The following is a 12,172-nucleotide window of genomic DNA, read 5'->3' on the forward strand; positions in this document are numbered from 1 at the left end:
CGCTCCCCCCCCCCCCGGCAGCAGCTTCCCAGGACAGTACAGTACAAACACCCCTTTTCTCCTCCCCACCCCATCCCACCCGATGTGGAAAAATATAAAAATCCCCAAACTTCTGCAATAATTTAGTTAGAATAAGCTCTCCCTCTGGGTTTGTGCAAATAAATTAAAAACAACTAAAAAGGAACGTTAAAACACTTAAATTTCCAGACCGGCGGGCGTCACAACCACAGCCCGTGTCGCCTCCGCGGGGTTCGGCCAGGAAGACATCACAGCGAATGAGAGATTTTTTTGATTTTTGCGTGTGTTTTCGCTCTAAGGTCCCTCAGCCGGGCAGGTCCTTCGTCCCCGAGCCAGGACATCCCGCGGGCTGGGCTCCGGAAAACAGCGGGGTTCGGACAAGAGACGTCACAAGCACAAAGTGCACAATATTTCTGGTATTTACAGAGACACAGCAGTCCTTCAAGTTTCAAGTTTCGTCAAAAAGAAGGAGGAAATAAGACAGGAAAAACCAACAAAAAAAAAACCCCAACCCAAAATGACAAACTGAAGCGACAACAAAGGAGAGACCGGTGTGGGGAAAAAAACCAACACAGAAAAAAGGGAGAAAAACTGAAGTTACGACACGGCTGCATCGCTCCCAAGACAACAGGTAACACGTCCACAGGCGGGGTGGGGGTTATGTACAATCGGCGAGGCCGAGGAGATGCTCGAGGGGTCACCAGTCCGCGTCCTCCTCGATGTAGTAGTCGGGGGCCGTCCCGTCAAAGAGGCCGGGGTCCAGGGACTTGCGCTGCTTCCCCCGGGCGAAGACCCTGGAGATGGAGCCAAAGCCCATCTTCTCTTTCTTCTTTTTCCGTTTTTGGTCTTCCAGATCCTCTAGAGACTGTGAAGGGGAGGAAAGCACAGGGGTTTGAGTACCCAGCTTGGCATTCACTCCCTCCACCCACATCAGGGTGATCCAGGTCCCAAAAAACATTTGGATCCAGGTTCAAAGCCATATAAAGGTACTGGACCTGAAATATCTGTGGTGCAATTAGCAGTGAAATTGGGCTCCCTCCCCACATTTCTGGGATTTTGGCTTCTTAAATTCAACTGGGCCCTGAGAACAGCAACCACTTACAGCACTACCTGGATTTTGGGGCAAATCGTGGCAATCTGGGAAATCCCAGACTTAAAATTTGGGATGTTACTTTTTTTTATTTAAAAAAAAAACAAAAAACAAACCAAACCAAACAAAAAAAAAGCCCAAATCTATGCCTCTGAGCCCCCTTAAATGACTTACTAGCACAGGACTGGGTCTCACAAGTGGGATGTAAGCAGGGATTTTAGTGAGGCTTTGTGCCCTACCTGTACAATTGGGTTGTGCAAGTTCTTCTGTACCGGTCCAGGACTGTCCCCCTGCAGCAGAATGACACCAATCCCATTGCATCAGGCCCAAAACGTCCCAGGACCCCCCACCACAAAACAGAATCGCTGTGGGGCTAGGATAACCGCTCAGGAAAGGAGCCCTCCAGACCAGCAAATCCCCAAAACCATCATTTGGAGAAGCGGAGGACCCGCAGCATCCCCAGAGCCCGTCCCTCTGGCTCCCTCCTGGCCTGTCCCCCATGCTGTGGGGAAATCCTCTCCCCCCCATCCCTGACAAGGCCAGCCCCTCATCACCCAGCGCCTTACATTGCAGAGCGAGTGCGTTCGATGCCGGGGTGAGTTGATGTCGCTCGGTGTGGACGATCGGTCGCCCTCAGCTGCCGAGGCGTCAGAGATGATGGACGGCTGCCGCGAGTGACAGGGGCTCACTCTGACCGCTGCCAGGCACAGGGAGAAGTTAACATCACAACAGCAGACCCAACCCCCATGCAAAGCCTCTGATGCACTACTAAAAAACCTGATTTTGGGGCTGTTTTGCCCATTTTTCATCAATTTTTTTCCCCTCTATTGAGCTCCCATGCCGTGATCCAGGCCAGGGGTCTCACCTTGCCGGTCCGCCGAGTGCTGGGGGTGGGAGTGGTAGAGGGTCTGCTGGCTCTGCCGGATGGCGGCCGTCAGCGGGAGGTCAGCCTGCATCACCCACTCCTGGTTGCCGTTCAGCACCGTCTCACCCGGCATGGCCAGGGAATGGCGCTTGGGGACGTCCTTGGTCAGCGTGGCCAGGGACTGCTTGGCCTGGAGAAGAACACCAAGGGGAGAGGTAAAAAAAACCTTATGGGTGTCTCTCAGAGCAGCGAAACCAGCACCAAAACCACCCTGCCTTTTGCAGAAAATTCACAAAGTATGTTGCTCTCTGCACCAAGGATATCCAGATCCTTCTTAGCGATGGATTGTTTTCTGCCACTATGTGCAGCCACTGCAGCGAACGCATGCATCCCACTGCAGCAAAGCCATAAATGCAGTATTGCACCAAACTGCAGAATCACAGAATTATTAAGGTTGGAAAGGACCTCCAAGATTATCAAGTCCAACCGTCAACCCAACACCACCATGCCTACTTAAACCACATAATAAGATGCCACATCTACACGTGCTTTGAGCACCTTCAGAGATGGTGACTCCACCGTTGCCCTGGGCAGCCCCTTCCAGTGCTTGACCATCTTTCAGTAAGGACATTTTTCCTGATATCCAATTTAATGCTCCCCTGCACAACTTGAGGCCATTTCCTCTCATTCTATCACTCCTTACTTGGGAGAAGAGACCGACCCCACCTCACCACAACCTCCTTTCAGGTGTAAATATTTAACTACAGCAAAACTCCCTGAGGTGTTCCCAGCTGCTGAACTGGAGCAACACAGGGCTGACCCTCAAGCCGTGCCCGCACCGTCACTGAGCTCACCATGGCCAGCTCGGCCTCCAGCTCCTTCATGCGGTTGTCTTTCAGGTCAAGCTGGGACCGGAGGGCACTGGCGTGGTCCGTGGCCTCCTTGGCTTGCCGCCGCAGCTCCCACTTCTCTCGCTCCAGGAGGTCCTTCTCCTTTGCTAAGGCTTTCACTGCATCCTCGCTCTCCTGCCGGGACACAGAGCGGTGGTCAGGAAGGGGAAACCTGTGGGGGTTATTACACACCCCTCTGTCACCACTTCCTTGGGGCCACCCGACTGCTGCGGAGCCAAAGGCACCTTCGGGTGTCACCAGAGCCCAGGGATGGCAGTAGGCAGGAACGGGGAGCCGCGGGATGTGACCGGTTCCCTTGAAAGGGATGCTCATCGTGCTCCTGGTTAAAAGCACAGAGTCACAGCACGGTGGGAGTTGTAAGGGCCCTCTGGAGATCACCCAGTCCAACCCCTGCCAGAGCAGGGTCACCCAGAGAAGATCACCCAGGAACATGTCCAGGGGATTTGAATATCTCCAGAGAAGGAGACTCCACAACCTCTCTGGGCAGCCTGGTCCAGTGCTCTGTCACCCTCACAGTAAAGAAGTTTTTCCTTATGTTTAAGTTGAACCTCCTGTGTTCCAGTTCATGACCATTGCCCCTTGTCCTGAGAAGGGTCTGGTCCCATCCTCCTTCCCCCTGCCCTTGAGATATTGATGAGCATTGATGAGATCCCCCTCAGCCTCCTCTTCTCCAGGTTGAACAGCCCCAGCTCCCTCAGCCTTTCCTTATGTGGGAAATGCTCCAGTCCCCTCATCATCCCAGTGGCCACTCACTTTTCGGTGCTGCTCATAGTTGCGGATGAAGTCGCGGAGCTGCTCCTCGCGGCTCTCCAGCGTGGCATACAGCTGCTGCATCTGGCTCACCAGGTCCGTCTTCTCCCCCTTCAAGCGCTTGCGGTCGGCCTTCATGGCTGTGGGAGAGACGAGGGCTCAAGCACAGACTGGGGCACGGCAGACCCCTCACCTCCACCGCTTCTCTTTTTCAATAAATAAAAATTTTATCTTATAGATATGAATATATTTTATTAATTTATCATGTATATTAGTATATTAATATTATAAATCTATTGATATATATGGATATATGTGCTATATAATATACTGTGATATGTGATATAATATAGTATGATATGATATATGATATATTACAATACTATAACGTAATACAATACAGTAATAATACAGTATTATACTATAATATAAATATATGTATCTATTTTATACAAATTAGTAATTTATTTTTCAATAAATAAAAAACAAGGCTGCGCTGGGAGCAGATGCCCAATGCATGCTCAATGCTGCACCCTCCGGCCCCATGAAACACTCAGAGCATTTCCTCATCCTCACCCACCCTCCACGGAAAACCTCATCCCCTGTGAGAGGAGATTTTGGGAGCAAAAACCACTGCTGCAGCCTCAGGGCCCGGCGCAGGCCAACCTGCTGCTCCCATGCCAGGATAAATAAACCACAACCTGATTATTTTTAGCTGCTTGGCAGATTTCTGCAGTGCTCTCACGAGCCCAGGGTACAGCTCCTCGAGCGTCCCCAGTGCTGCTGTGTGAGGATGAGGGGACAGTGCGGGGGTACCATGGGGGTGTTTCACCAGCCCTGATACAAAACCGAGACCCTTGCGTTCCCCCTCTTCTGCGCAGCAGTGAGGGATGCTTGTTGGCCACCGGCACGGCGTTGGATTGCTGGAAATCTGCTAAAAGCAGGAAAATCACAGAAATACCACAGAGGAAATACCTAAAGCCCCCCAAACCCACCAGAAAAATCAACCTTGAGGCCCCCAAGAGCTGTCTGTATTACTAAAGCCGCTAGAAGACAACAGCACCACCATGAGTGGGCCTCGTCTCTTAAAAGGAAATTAATTCCCTCGGTGCAATTAGAACCCTGGTACCCTTGGCTCCATGCCCCTGCCTTCTCCCAGTACAGGCTCTGCTCCCACCTCCTGCAATAGGGACTCCCATCCCTCCAAATGGTCGAAGACGATGACGGAGATGTTTGGGACAAGAGAGGTTTTTAGCTGTTAAACACCAGGAGATGAAACTCTTTGGACCAACGATTTTACCATTAAGCACTGGAGGCAATTAAAAACCCAGAAAAATAACCAACCAGCTAAGAAACGCCATAACGATTCACCTTGTCCCGTGATCCTGCTTGTGATTTTTCCTTCACCACTTCAGTGAACACGGCTGGGACAACTCAGCCCCTGTCAGCACCGGGACTTTCCTTATTTTTTTTCCAGCTTAGGAAATTACTACAGAAACCCTCTAAAAATAATCACAACCGGACCACATCTGAGTTTTTAAAAAAGAGCTTTTCCTGGCGCCTGTGTGTATTCAACAGCAACCTTCCCCCACCCAGTTATTTCACATGACCGAAAAACTTGCTGAAAAAGAAAAATTTATGATAAGTTGGCAGAGACAGAGCCCACAGAAGGGGAGACCCAAAGTTACCGACTGCGACTCAAGGACACGTAACCGCAGCCACTGCTGATTTGGGTTTTAGAGGGGGATTTTTCGGCCCCCGTAACCCTTTCCAGGCAGGGTCATTCTCAGCCCCATGCAGAATAACACGTTGCTGATAACCCCTCTGTTTTCAAGCTCTCAAACACTTTGCAACACACACACATGCATATATATATATATATATACACACACATATACACACATGTATATATGTGTGTGTGTGTATATATATGTATGCCTGTATATACATATATATAAGTGTGCCTTTAATGCTCTACCTATCTATATATCTGTATCTATCTATTATATGTATAAAATTTTCCTCAAGGATAATGCCAGGCTCTTATGAAAGTTTATTCCACATTTGCACTCTCTGATGCTGGAGGTGACAAAAGGCTCCCAATGAATTTAATTAAACAGTGAGTCCCTGATAGCATACAACCTGCTTTAATTAGTGGCAGTGTTGAATGGCCTTAAAGGTTTATGGAAAACATTTTATTGCTTGCCAAAAAAACCCAACAACTCAGAAGTACCATTAGGAGAAGAGCATGCACCATCTCCCAGGGTTGACTATTTGCCAATATCCACACCAAGCAGTACTGCAAGATGATGGACTTGGGGTACTGCAAGAGCAGGTTTGTTCCTATTAAGCCAACAGCACAATTTACCATTTGTCTCAGTTCATATTCGAGAGATTTGTTACAATTAAAGCACTTTTTTCCCCCCACTCTATTACCACCGCTTTCCCTCCTCCAAAACCGATTAGCTCCTAAGCTTAAAGAAGATTTATCGGTCATTCGAGAACTTCATTCCAAACCCAATTAATAGGAAATTAATTGAAAGAGGCAGGAGAAAAATAAAAAGTAATGCAGAAGTGAGCAGTTTGGGCTGCCAGCAATTCCTGGACCACGCTGGCAGCTTAATTCGTCCTTAGCAAACGAGCCTGGCTAATTACTCGAACAGGGAAAACGAGCCACTGCCATCCACGGCGCGACGGCAGGGGCAGCCAAGGAGGAATGAACTGGGTTTTCAACAACCAAGGAGGTGAAATGGATTTTTTTTTCCTTTAATGCAGTGATCCAGGGCCAGATCCCTGCACCCCGATCCCCAGGAATATCTGAATAAACTCAACCCCAGCCCATCTGCATGGGGGCGCTCTGGCAAAACCTCCGACCTGGTCGTAAATGCAAGAAAGAGAAGCAAGAAATCCTAAACCCTTACCCTCAGTGGAAAGTATTTCTCTCACACAGCTTATTTGCATTATTTATTTTTCCCTCTCACCCAAAGCGCCTGGGAGAAGCAGAGGGGGAACCCAGCAGCACCCCCTGGACTCGGGAATGATGAGAAGGAGGGGATGGGTACAGCAGTGTGACCCCTCCCAGCTCTCACTGTCACCCCCAACACCCTGTGCTCCTGTTACTTGAGCTGCCACCTCCTGCCATGCGATCCGTCCCCGAGCATTGCTGCTCCCAGCGATGGTGATCGACACAAAACAGGAACCGGACTCGCTCCATGCTGGGCTTCTTCTGCCACTCACAGCCAGAACAACTGAAAATGCCCCCCAGCATCTTTATTTCCAGCTTTACCTAACAAGCTGACATCTAATTGCTCTGCTGCATCAACCTGAAGGGCACAGCAACACTGCCAAAACCTCCTGGTGACACCACCACCAAAGATGCTACCAGCTCGCAGCCCCTGTCCAGCCACAGCATCTAAAATCTATGCTTTGAGGACATACAGATAATTAGTTTGACTATCTGGAAATGTGATATTAGATGAAAAACAATTACATCTGGCCACAGAAATAGCAACTCTGCCTGGATTCTTGCTCCTGGAATGAAGTGGCAGAGCCCAAACATGAGCCATGGTGCTGGCAGTGGACGCAGCCTACCTCTGACCCTCCCAAAAAGCAGCCCCAAGAACTTCTCTCACTCTGTGCATTGTGGATTTTCATACCAGGAACAGAATCAGAGCTGACTTTATCACTTACTGAAAGGCATCTTTGGAGAGCACTGCTCAAGCTTCAGTGATGCCCCATGCAAGCAGACCATGTAAACCCAGCCTGTCCCATTAACATTCACTTAATTTCTCCTGTTTCTCCACCCCAACCATGAAATTCAATATTGCCACCATGACTAACCCATAAAATCGGTCAGCCCTGCACAGGAATCGCAGCGCCGCTCTTTGCTTCCTAATTAAACAGGGGCGCGCACTCCCTGAGCGCAGCCGTCACCACCTGCAGAGAAGACCTCACCGTGAAAGACGTCAACGTTACGTGGAGTTGGGCAGAGCCCGCGCTCGCTCCTGGGCGTGCAGAGGTACGGCACAGGCAGGAAATTCGAGTGCAATGTTGAATTTCAGGAAATAATTAGAGGAAGCATTTGCCTTGGGGGAGTTTACCAGGAAACACCCTGCTAGGAGGTCCAGTGCTTTCCAAACCAACCACCACCACGGTCATGACAAGGTGGTCAATGATTTCAGCTGTGAGTTTAAGGTCTTCAAAGGAGCACAGTGTGTTTTCTGTACAGACCCTCATGTCCCTTGGGTGGAGAGGGCTTCCTTGGTTGGGTCCATGGCTGGGACGCCTATTTGCTGCGACATCAATCCACTGGGACACGCATCTGCAGGGAAATCCATCCACCAGGGACCCCTCTGCTGGAACATTCATCTGCCAGGACATCCATCCTCTGGGACACCCATCTACCAGGACATTAATCCACTGGGGACCCCTCTGCTGGGACATCTATCCACTGGGATGCTCATCTGCTGCGACATCAATCCACCAGGACAACCATTTGCTGGGATGCCCATCCTTCAAAGACGCCCATCCACCAGAACATTCACCTTCAGTGGCACCCATCTGCCCATTCCTTTGCCACTCACTCCCTTGCTGCAGCCCACCAGGTGTGCTGAGGGTTTCTGCAGGAGATCTGTCCCATCCCAAACGCCATCCCCAGCGGCTCACAGCACCGAGCTCTGGATTTGGGAGGGAGGACACCAGGCTACAACCCATTTATGGAGCAGACACACAGTCGGTTCACGCCTTCCCGAGCAGTGGGGAAAGCCAGCCTGAGGTCTCCACCTTGGCACTCGAAAAGGAAACAGAAACCAGGTTTGCTCTCTGCGTGATAATCCCGCAGGCAAGCTCCAGCACATCGGATATCCTTCCCAGAAACAGGGACTCTGCCATCAGCCCACACGCTCACAGATGTCACCCAGTCAAGAGGCTCCTCACATCCCCCAGGCACTCGGGCACGGCTCCTGCAGGACCCAGCAGTGATGAAGCTGTCTGCAACCTCTCCGATGGAGATTTCCACCTCCAAAATCCAGACCACATCCATCCCTTTCCAGCCAGGGTAAGGGAAAAAGTAACTGCGTGAACACTGTAACCGATATCCCAAATCCCAGCCCCAGCAAAGGAGAAGGACGATAGCAGATGCAGCGCTACGGGATTTTATTTGGATTTTAATTGATTGGAAAAAAAGTGCAAGAGATGGAATTAGCCCAGAAAAAGGAGCAATAAAGACACAGAAAGCAGATGCTGTCAGGGATGCTGAAACCTCTCCAGTTACTCCTGCAGAGCATCCTGTGCTGCTCCAGATCCCACAGTGAGGGCTTGTTAGCACAGCACGGAGAAGATGCTGCATGGGCTTACTGCCGGCTTTTCCTCCATGCTAAACAGTCAGAAAGGGCTAGAAATTCACTGCTGAGGAGGGACATTGAATCCACCTCCTCCATCAGCCCATCACAAACCAAACTCTGTGCAAAACAAATGTTGTTGAAACTGCAGGAGCCCCCAAATGCAAAATCCTCTCCCCTTCCCCCTGTGTCAGGGTCTGGAGAGCCAGTATCTATCCAAACCAGCTGCACTGTGCTGCCAGGTTCAGTGCCAGCCACGGTGACAGATTTCCATATCATTTACATGCAGATGACACTACACACGGGCACGGGGATGCTGATGCTGCTGGCCACGGGGCATCCTTCAGCAAGGACCATGGGGCTTGGCAGCACTGCAACCGGAGACGCTCTCTGGCTGCGGGACACGACTGGCACAACCCTCTGACCCGCACCATGGCACAGCCAGGCTTCCCTGAGCTCCTTGCACCACCTTACCATGCACCTCCTTAATACAGAGCCGTTATTTCCCCAAATACCTGCACCAGCAGACACATTTCTCCTGGCAGAACCGCTCACCAGGCGCAGTTATTGCCATTTCTCCTCCCCTTCTGGCTACGTTTCTCTATGCACAATTTTTCACGGAAAGGAAATAAGGATTTTTTTCCCCCTTCCAGCTGCTGATCCTGTTCCCACATTACCCGTCTCCGTATCCGCTGAGCCTGCTCTGCTGCCCAGCTCATAGGGCCGGATTCAGTGCAGCGAGTGTTTCCAAATTACGCACAAGCTTTCCAATACTGCAAGGAGCAGGGATTTTTAAAGGCTTCTTGCTACGTGCCTCTCCAAGTGCAGGCTAAGATTCCCTCTTCCCAGCCATCACACCTGCAGAGAAGTTCTGGAAAACCAATCCCAGCAGCTTGTAGAGCTGTCAGTAAAAGCCCAATAAAACCTCACTATTATATTCCTGAAATACTCACGATTCTCCAGCCAAACTCACTTTTCTCTGTGCTATCCTCCGTAGAAGCGCGTATGACCTCACTGCAGCTTCTTCAATGACTACTTATTATTATTATTTCTTTTGTAAATAATCTTAAAATAGTTCTGCTCTTCTGTATTTTTGCATTTATCAGCACTTCCCCCTCCCTGTCCGTGCAGAGCAAATATTCTCTAATTAAGGTTTCTCTTCTCCAATTACAGTTTTATACACCCAGAGCATTTCCTGCTGCTGGAGGCTGCACCGGTTGCCTGGCAGGGGGGCAAGATTTTTAAGATATTTTGGCTGTTACTAATTCATCAGGACAGTTTTGCAAATCAAGAGCAAGATAAAATAAAAAGTGCAAAACTGGGGGAGTTTTTCATCTGCTTTTTCCAAAATCCTCCACCCAAACACAGACTCAGCCCAACTCCCTGTCCCTCTGTGCATCTCACAGCCCGGATGGGGGACGTGGTGAGCTGGGGCTCTCCCTCCGCCGCCGCTCAGCCTCTGAGCCTGAAAACTTTTGACAGCGTCTCTTCATAATCCGCAAATGCGAGCTGACAAGCGGCTGTTACCCGCGGTATGCGCGGGATTTGAGATGATCTTTAGAGCTGCGGCGCTGCCAGGGTTTGACACACGAGAGCTCAGGATCATCCCCTGGCTCTGGCTAACGAACTGTCCTGCCTGGACTTACTGCCAAGCTCCTTTTGGGGAGGAAAAGCTGCAAACATCAAATCATTAAGGTTGGCAAAGCCCTCTAAGATCATCGAGGCCAATCATCAACCCAGCCCCACCATAGCCACTAAACCATGTCCCCAAGTGCCACATCCACACATTTTTTAACGCCTCCAGAGATGGTGACTCCACCACTGCCCTGGGCAGCCTCCTCCAATGGTTGACCACTCTTTCAGCAAAGAAATCTTTCCTAATTTCTCATCTAACCCTCCCCTGGCACAACTTGAGGCCACTGAGGGCAATGTGGCACTTCACCCTCCACACCCTGGTCTTGGGGATCACTGACAGCCACTGGTGAGGCAGGAAGATCCCAGCCCCAATCACTGTAGGAAAACACCCCAATCTATGTACGAAGAAAGGAGAACCCCATAGGGAGACTTTGTATGTTCCTGGGAGCCCCTGCCTCTGCAGCACTCCAGATCGCTCCATGCAGGGTAAGGAAAATGGGACTCACCAAGTCACTCGCTGCTTCCCTCCCAAACCAGTCTGAGGGGCTCACATCCAACCCGCCCTCACCTCACATTCCAGCTGCATTCCAGCTGCTCTCTTGGCTTTCCCCGCTCTCCCCTAAAGCTCCCCACAGAGAAATTACTCTGCAATGCTGCAAACGCCCCCTACACCCTGTTTCCCAGCCCCTCGCTTGCACCCTGGTCCATCTTGGGGCAGGACAGTGCGAGGGGGACCCAGGCAGTGATCAAATTCCCCCTTAACACACACACAGCACATCGGGAACCAAACCTCCAAATAAAAGGGATGGCTTTGCCTTTCCTCATTGATTAACGCTGTGAATCGTTATGGCCCTGGGGCGCAGTGGGTGGTCAGGGGGTGGTAGGTGGTCAGGGGGCAGTGGGGTCACGCAGCCCTTACCCTGCAGAGCCTCCTTGGCCCGTGCCAGCTCTTGCTCCTTCTGTGCCAGCTGCACCTTGAGCTCGGTGGCCGAGAGCACCTCCGGGGCCTTGCTGCCGTGCGTCTCCTCCAGGTCCTTGGTCAGCATCTCCTTCATCTGCCGCAGCAGGTGAACCTCCTCCTGCAGCTGGGCCACCTCCTCCCGCAGCAGCGCTGGAGGAAGAGGACACACAATGAGAGGAAGTGACCGACGGCTCCCGGCACGGCCCCACGCCCCCGCCGACAGCTCAAGGCACTGGGTGAGCGCTGCTGGGGTGACCCCCCCACACACACAGACCCGCTTTGCACAGCCCAAAACCCTCAGCGGTGCTGGCAGCACCCTGGGGATGCAAGAGGATAAGGGAGGGAAATGATGGGGAAGGCCCTCCACTAGGAATTAGTTTATTTTTTTGGCATTAAAAATATTAAAAACACATATGATGATGATAAATAAACTTCCACCTCCCTATCGATGGCGTGCTCACATGGGCGGTGTCCAGAGGCTGCCGAGCTCCACTGTGCCCCATAGGATGCACAGCAGCTTTGCCTCCAGCCATCCACGCGTACTCAAAATTCAATAAACCCACTCTGAAAGGTGCAGATGTGTTTTTACCTGCAGACCTCAAT

At 51.0% G+C, this 12,172-nt stretch overlaps 1 protein-coding gene across 1 annotated transcript; it reads right to left on the bottom strand.

Moving 5' to 3' along the window:
• Window positions 1-708: 708 nt before the first annotated feature.
• On the bottom strand, window positions 709-11,711 carry KAZN (kazrin, periplakin interacting protein). The gene is made up of 7 exons (XM_010179407.1): window positions 11,528-11,711; window positions 3,638-3,774; window positions 2,828-2,998; window positions 1,974-2,163; window positions 1,675-1,805; window positions 1,348-1,398; window positions 709-883 (listed from the first exon to the last, which is right to left on the bottom strand). The coding sequence occupies exons 1-7, from the start codon at window positions 11,661-11,663 to the stop codon at window positions 716-718; spliced, it is 984 nt and encodes a 327-aa protein (XP_010177709.1). The 5' UTR covers window positions 11,664-11,711; the 3' UTR covers window positions 709-715.
• Between the last annotated feature and the right edge of the window lie 461 nt (window positions 11,712-12,172).

Source organism: Mesitornis unicolor, unplaced genomic scaffold (assembly GCF_000695765.1).
Source record: "Mesitornis unicolor isolate BGI_N332 unplaced genomic scaffold, ASM69576v1 scaffold2182, whole genome shotgun sequence".
Taxonomy (NCBI): Eukaryota; Metazoa; Chordata; class Aves; order Mesitornithiformes; family Mesitornithidae; genus Mesitornis; species Mesitornis unicolor.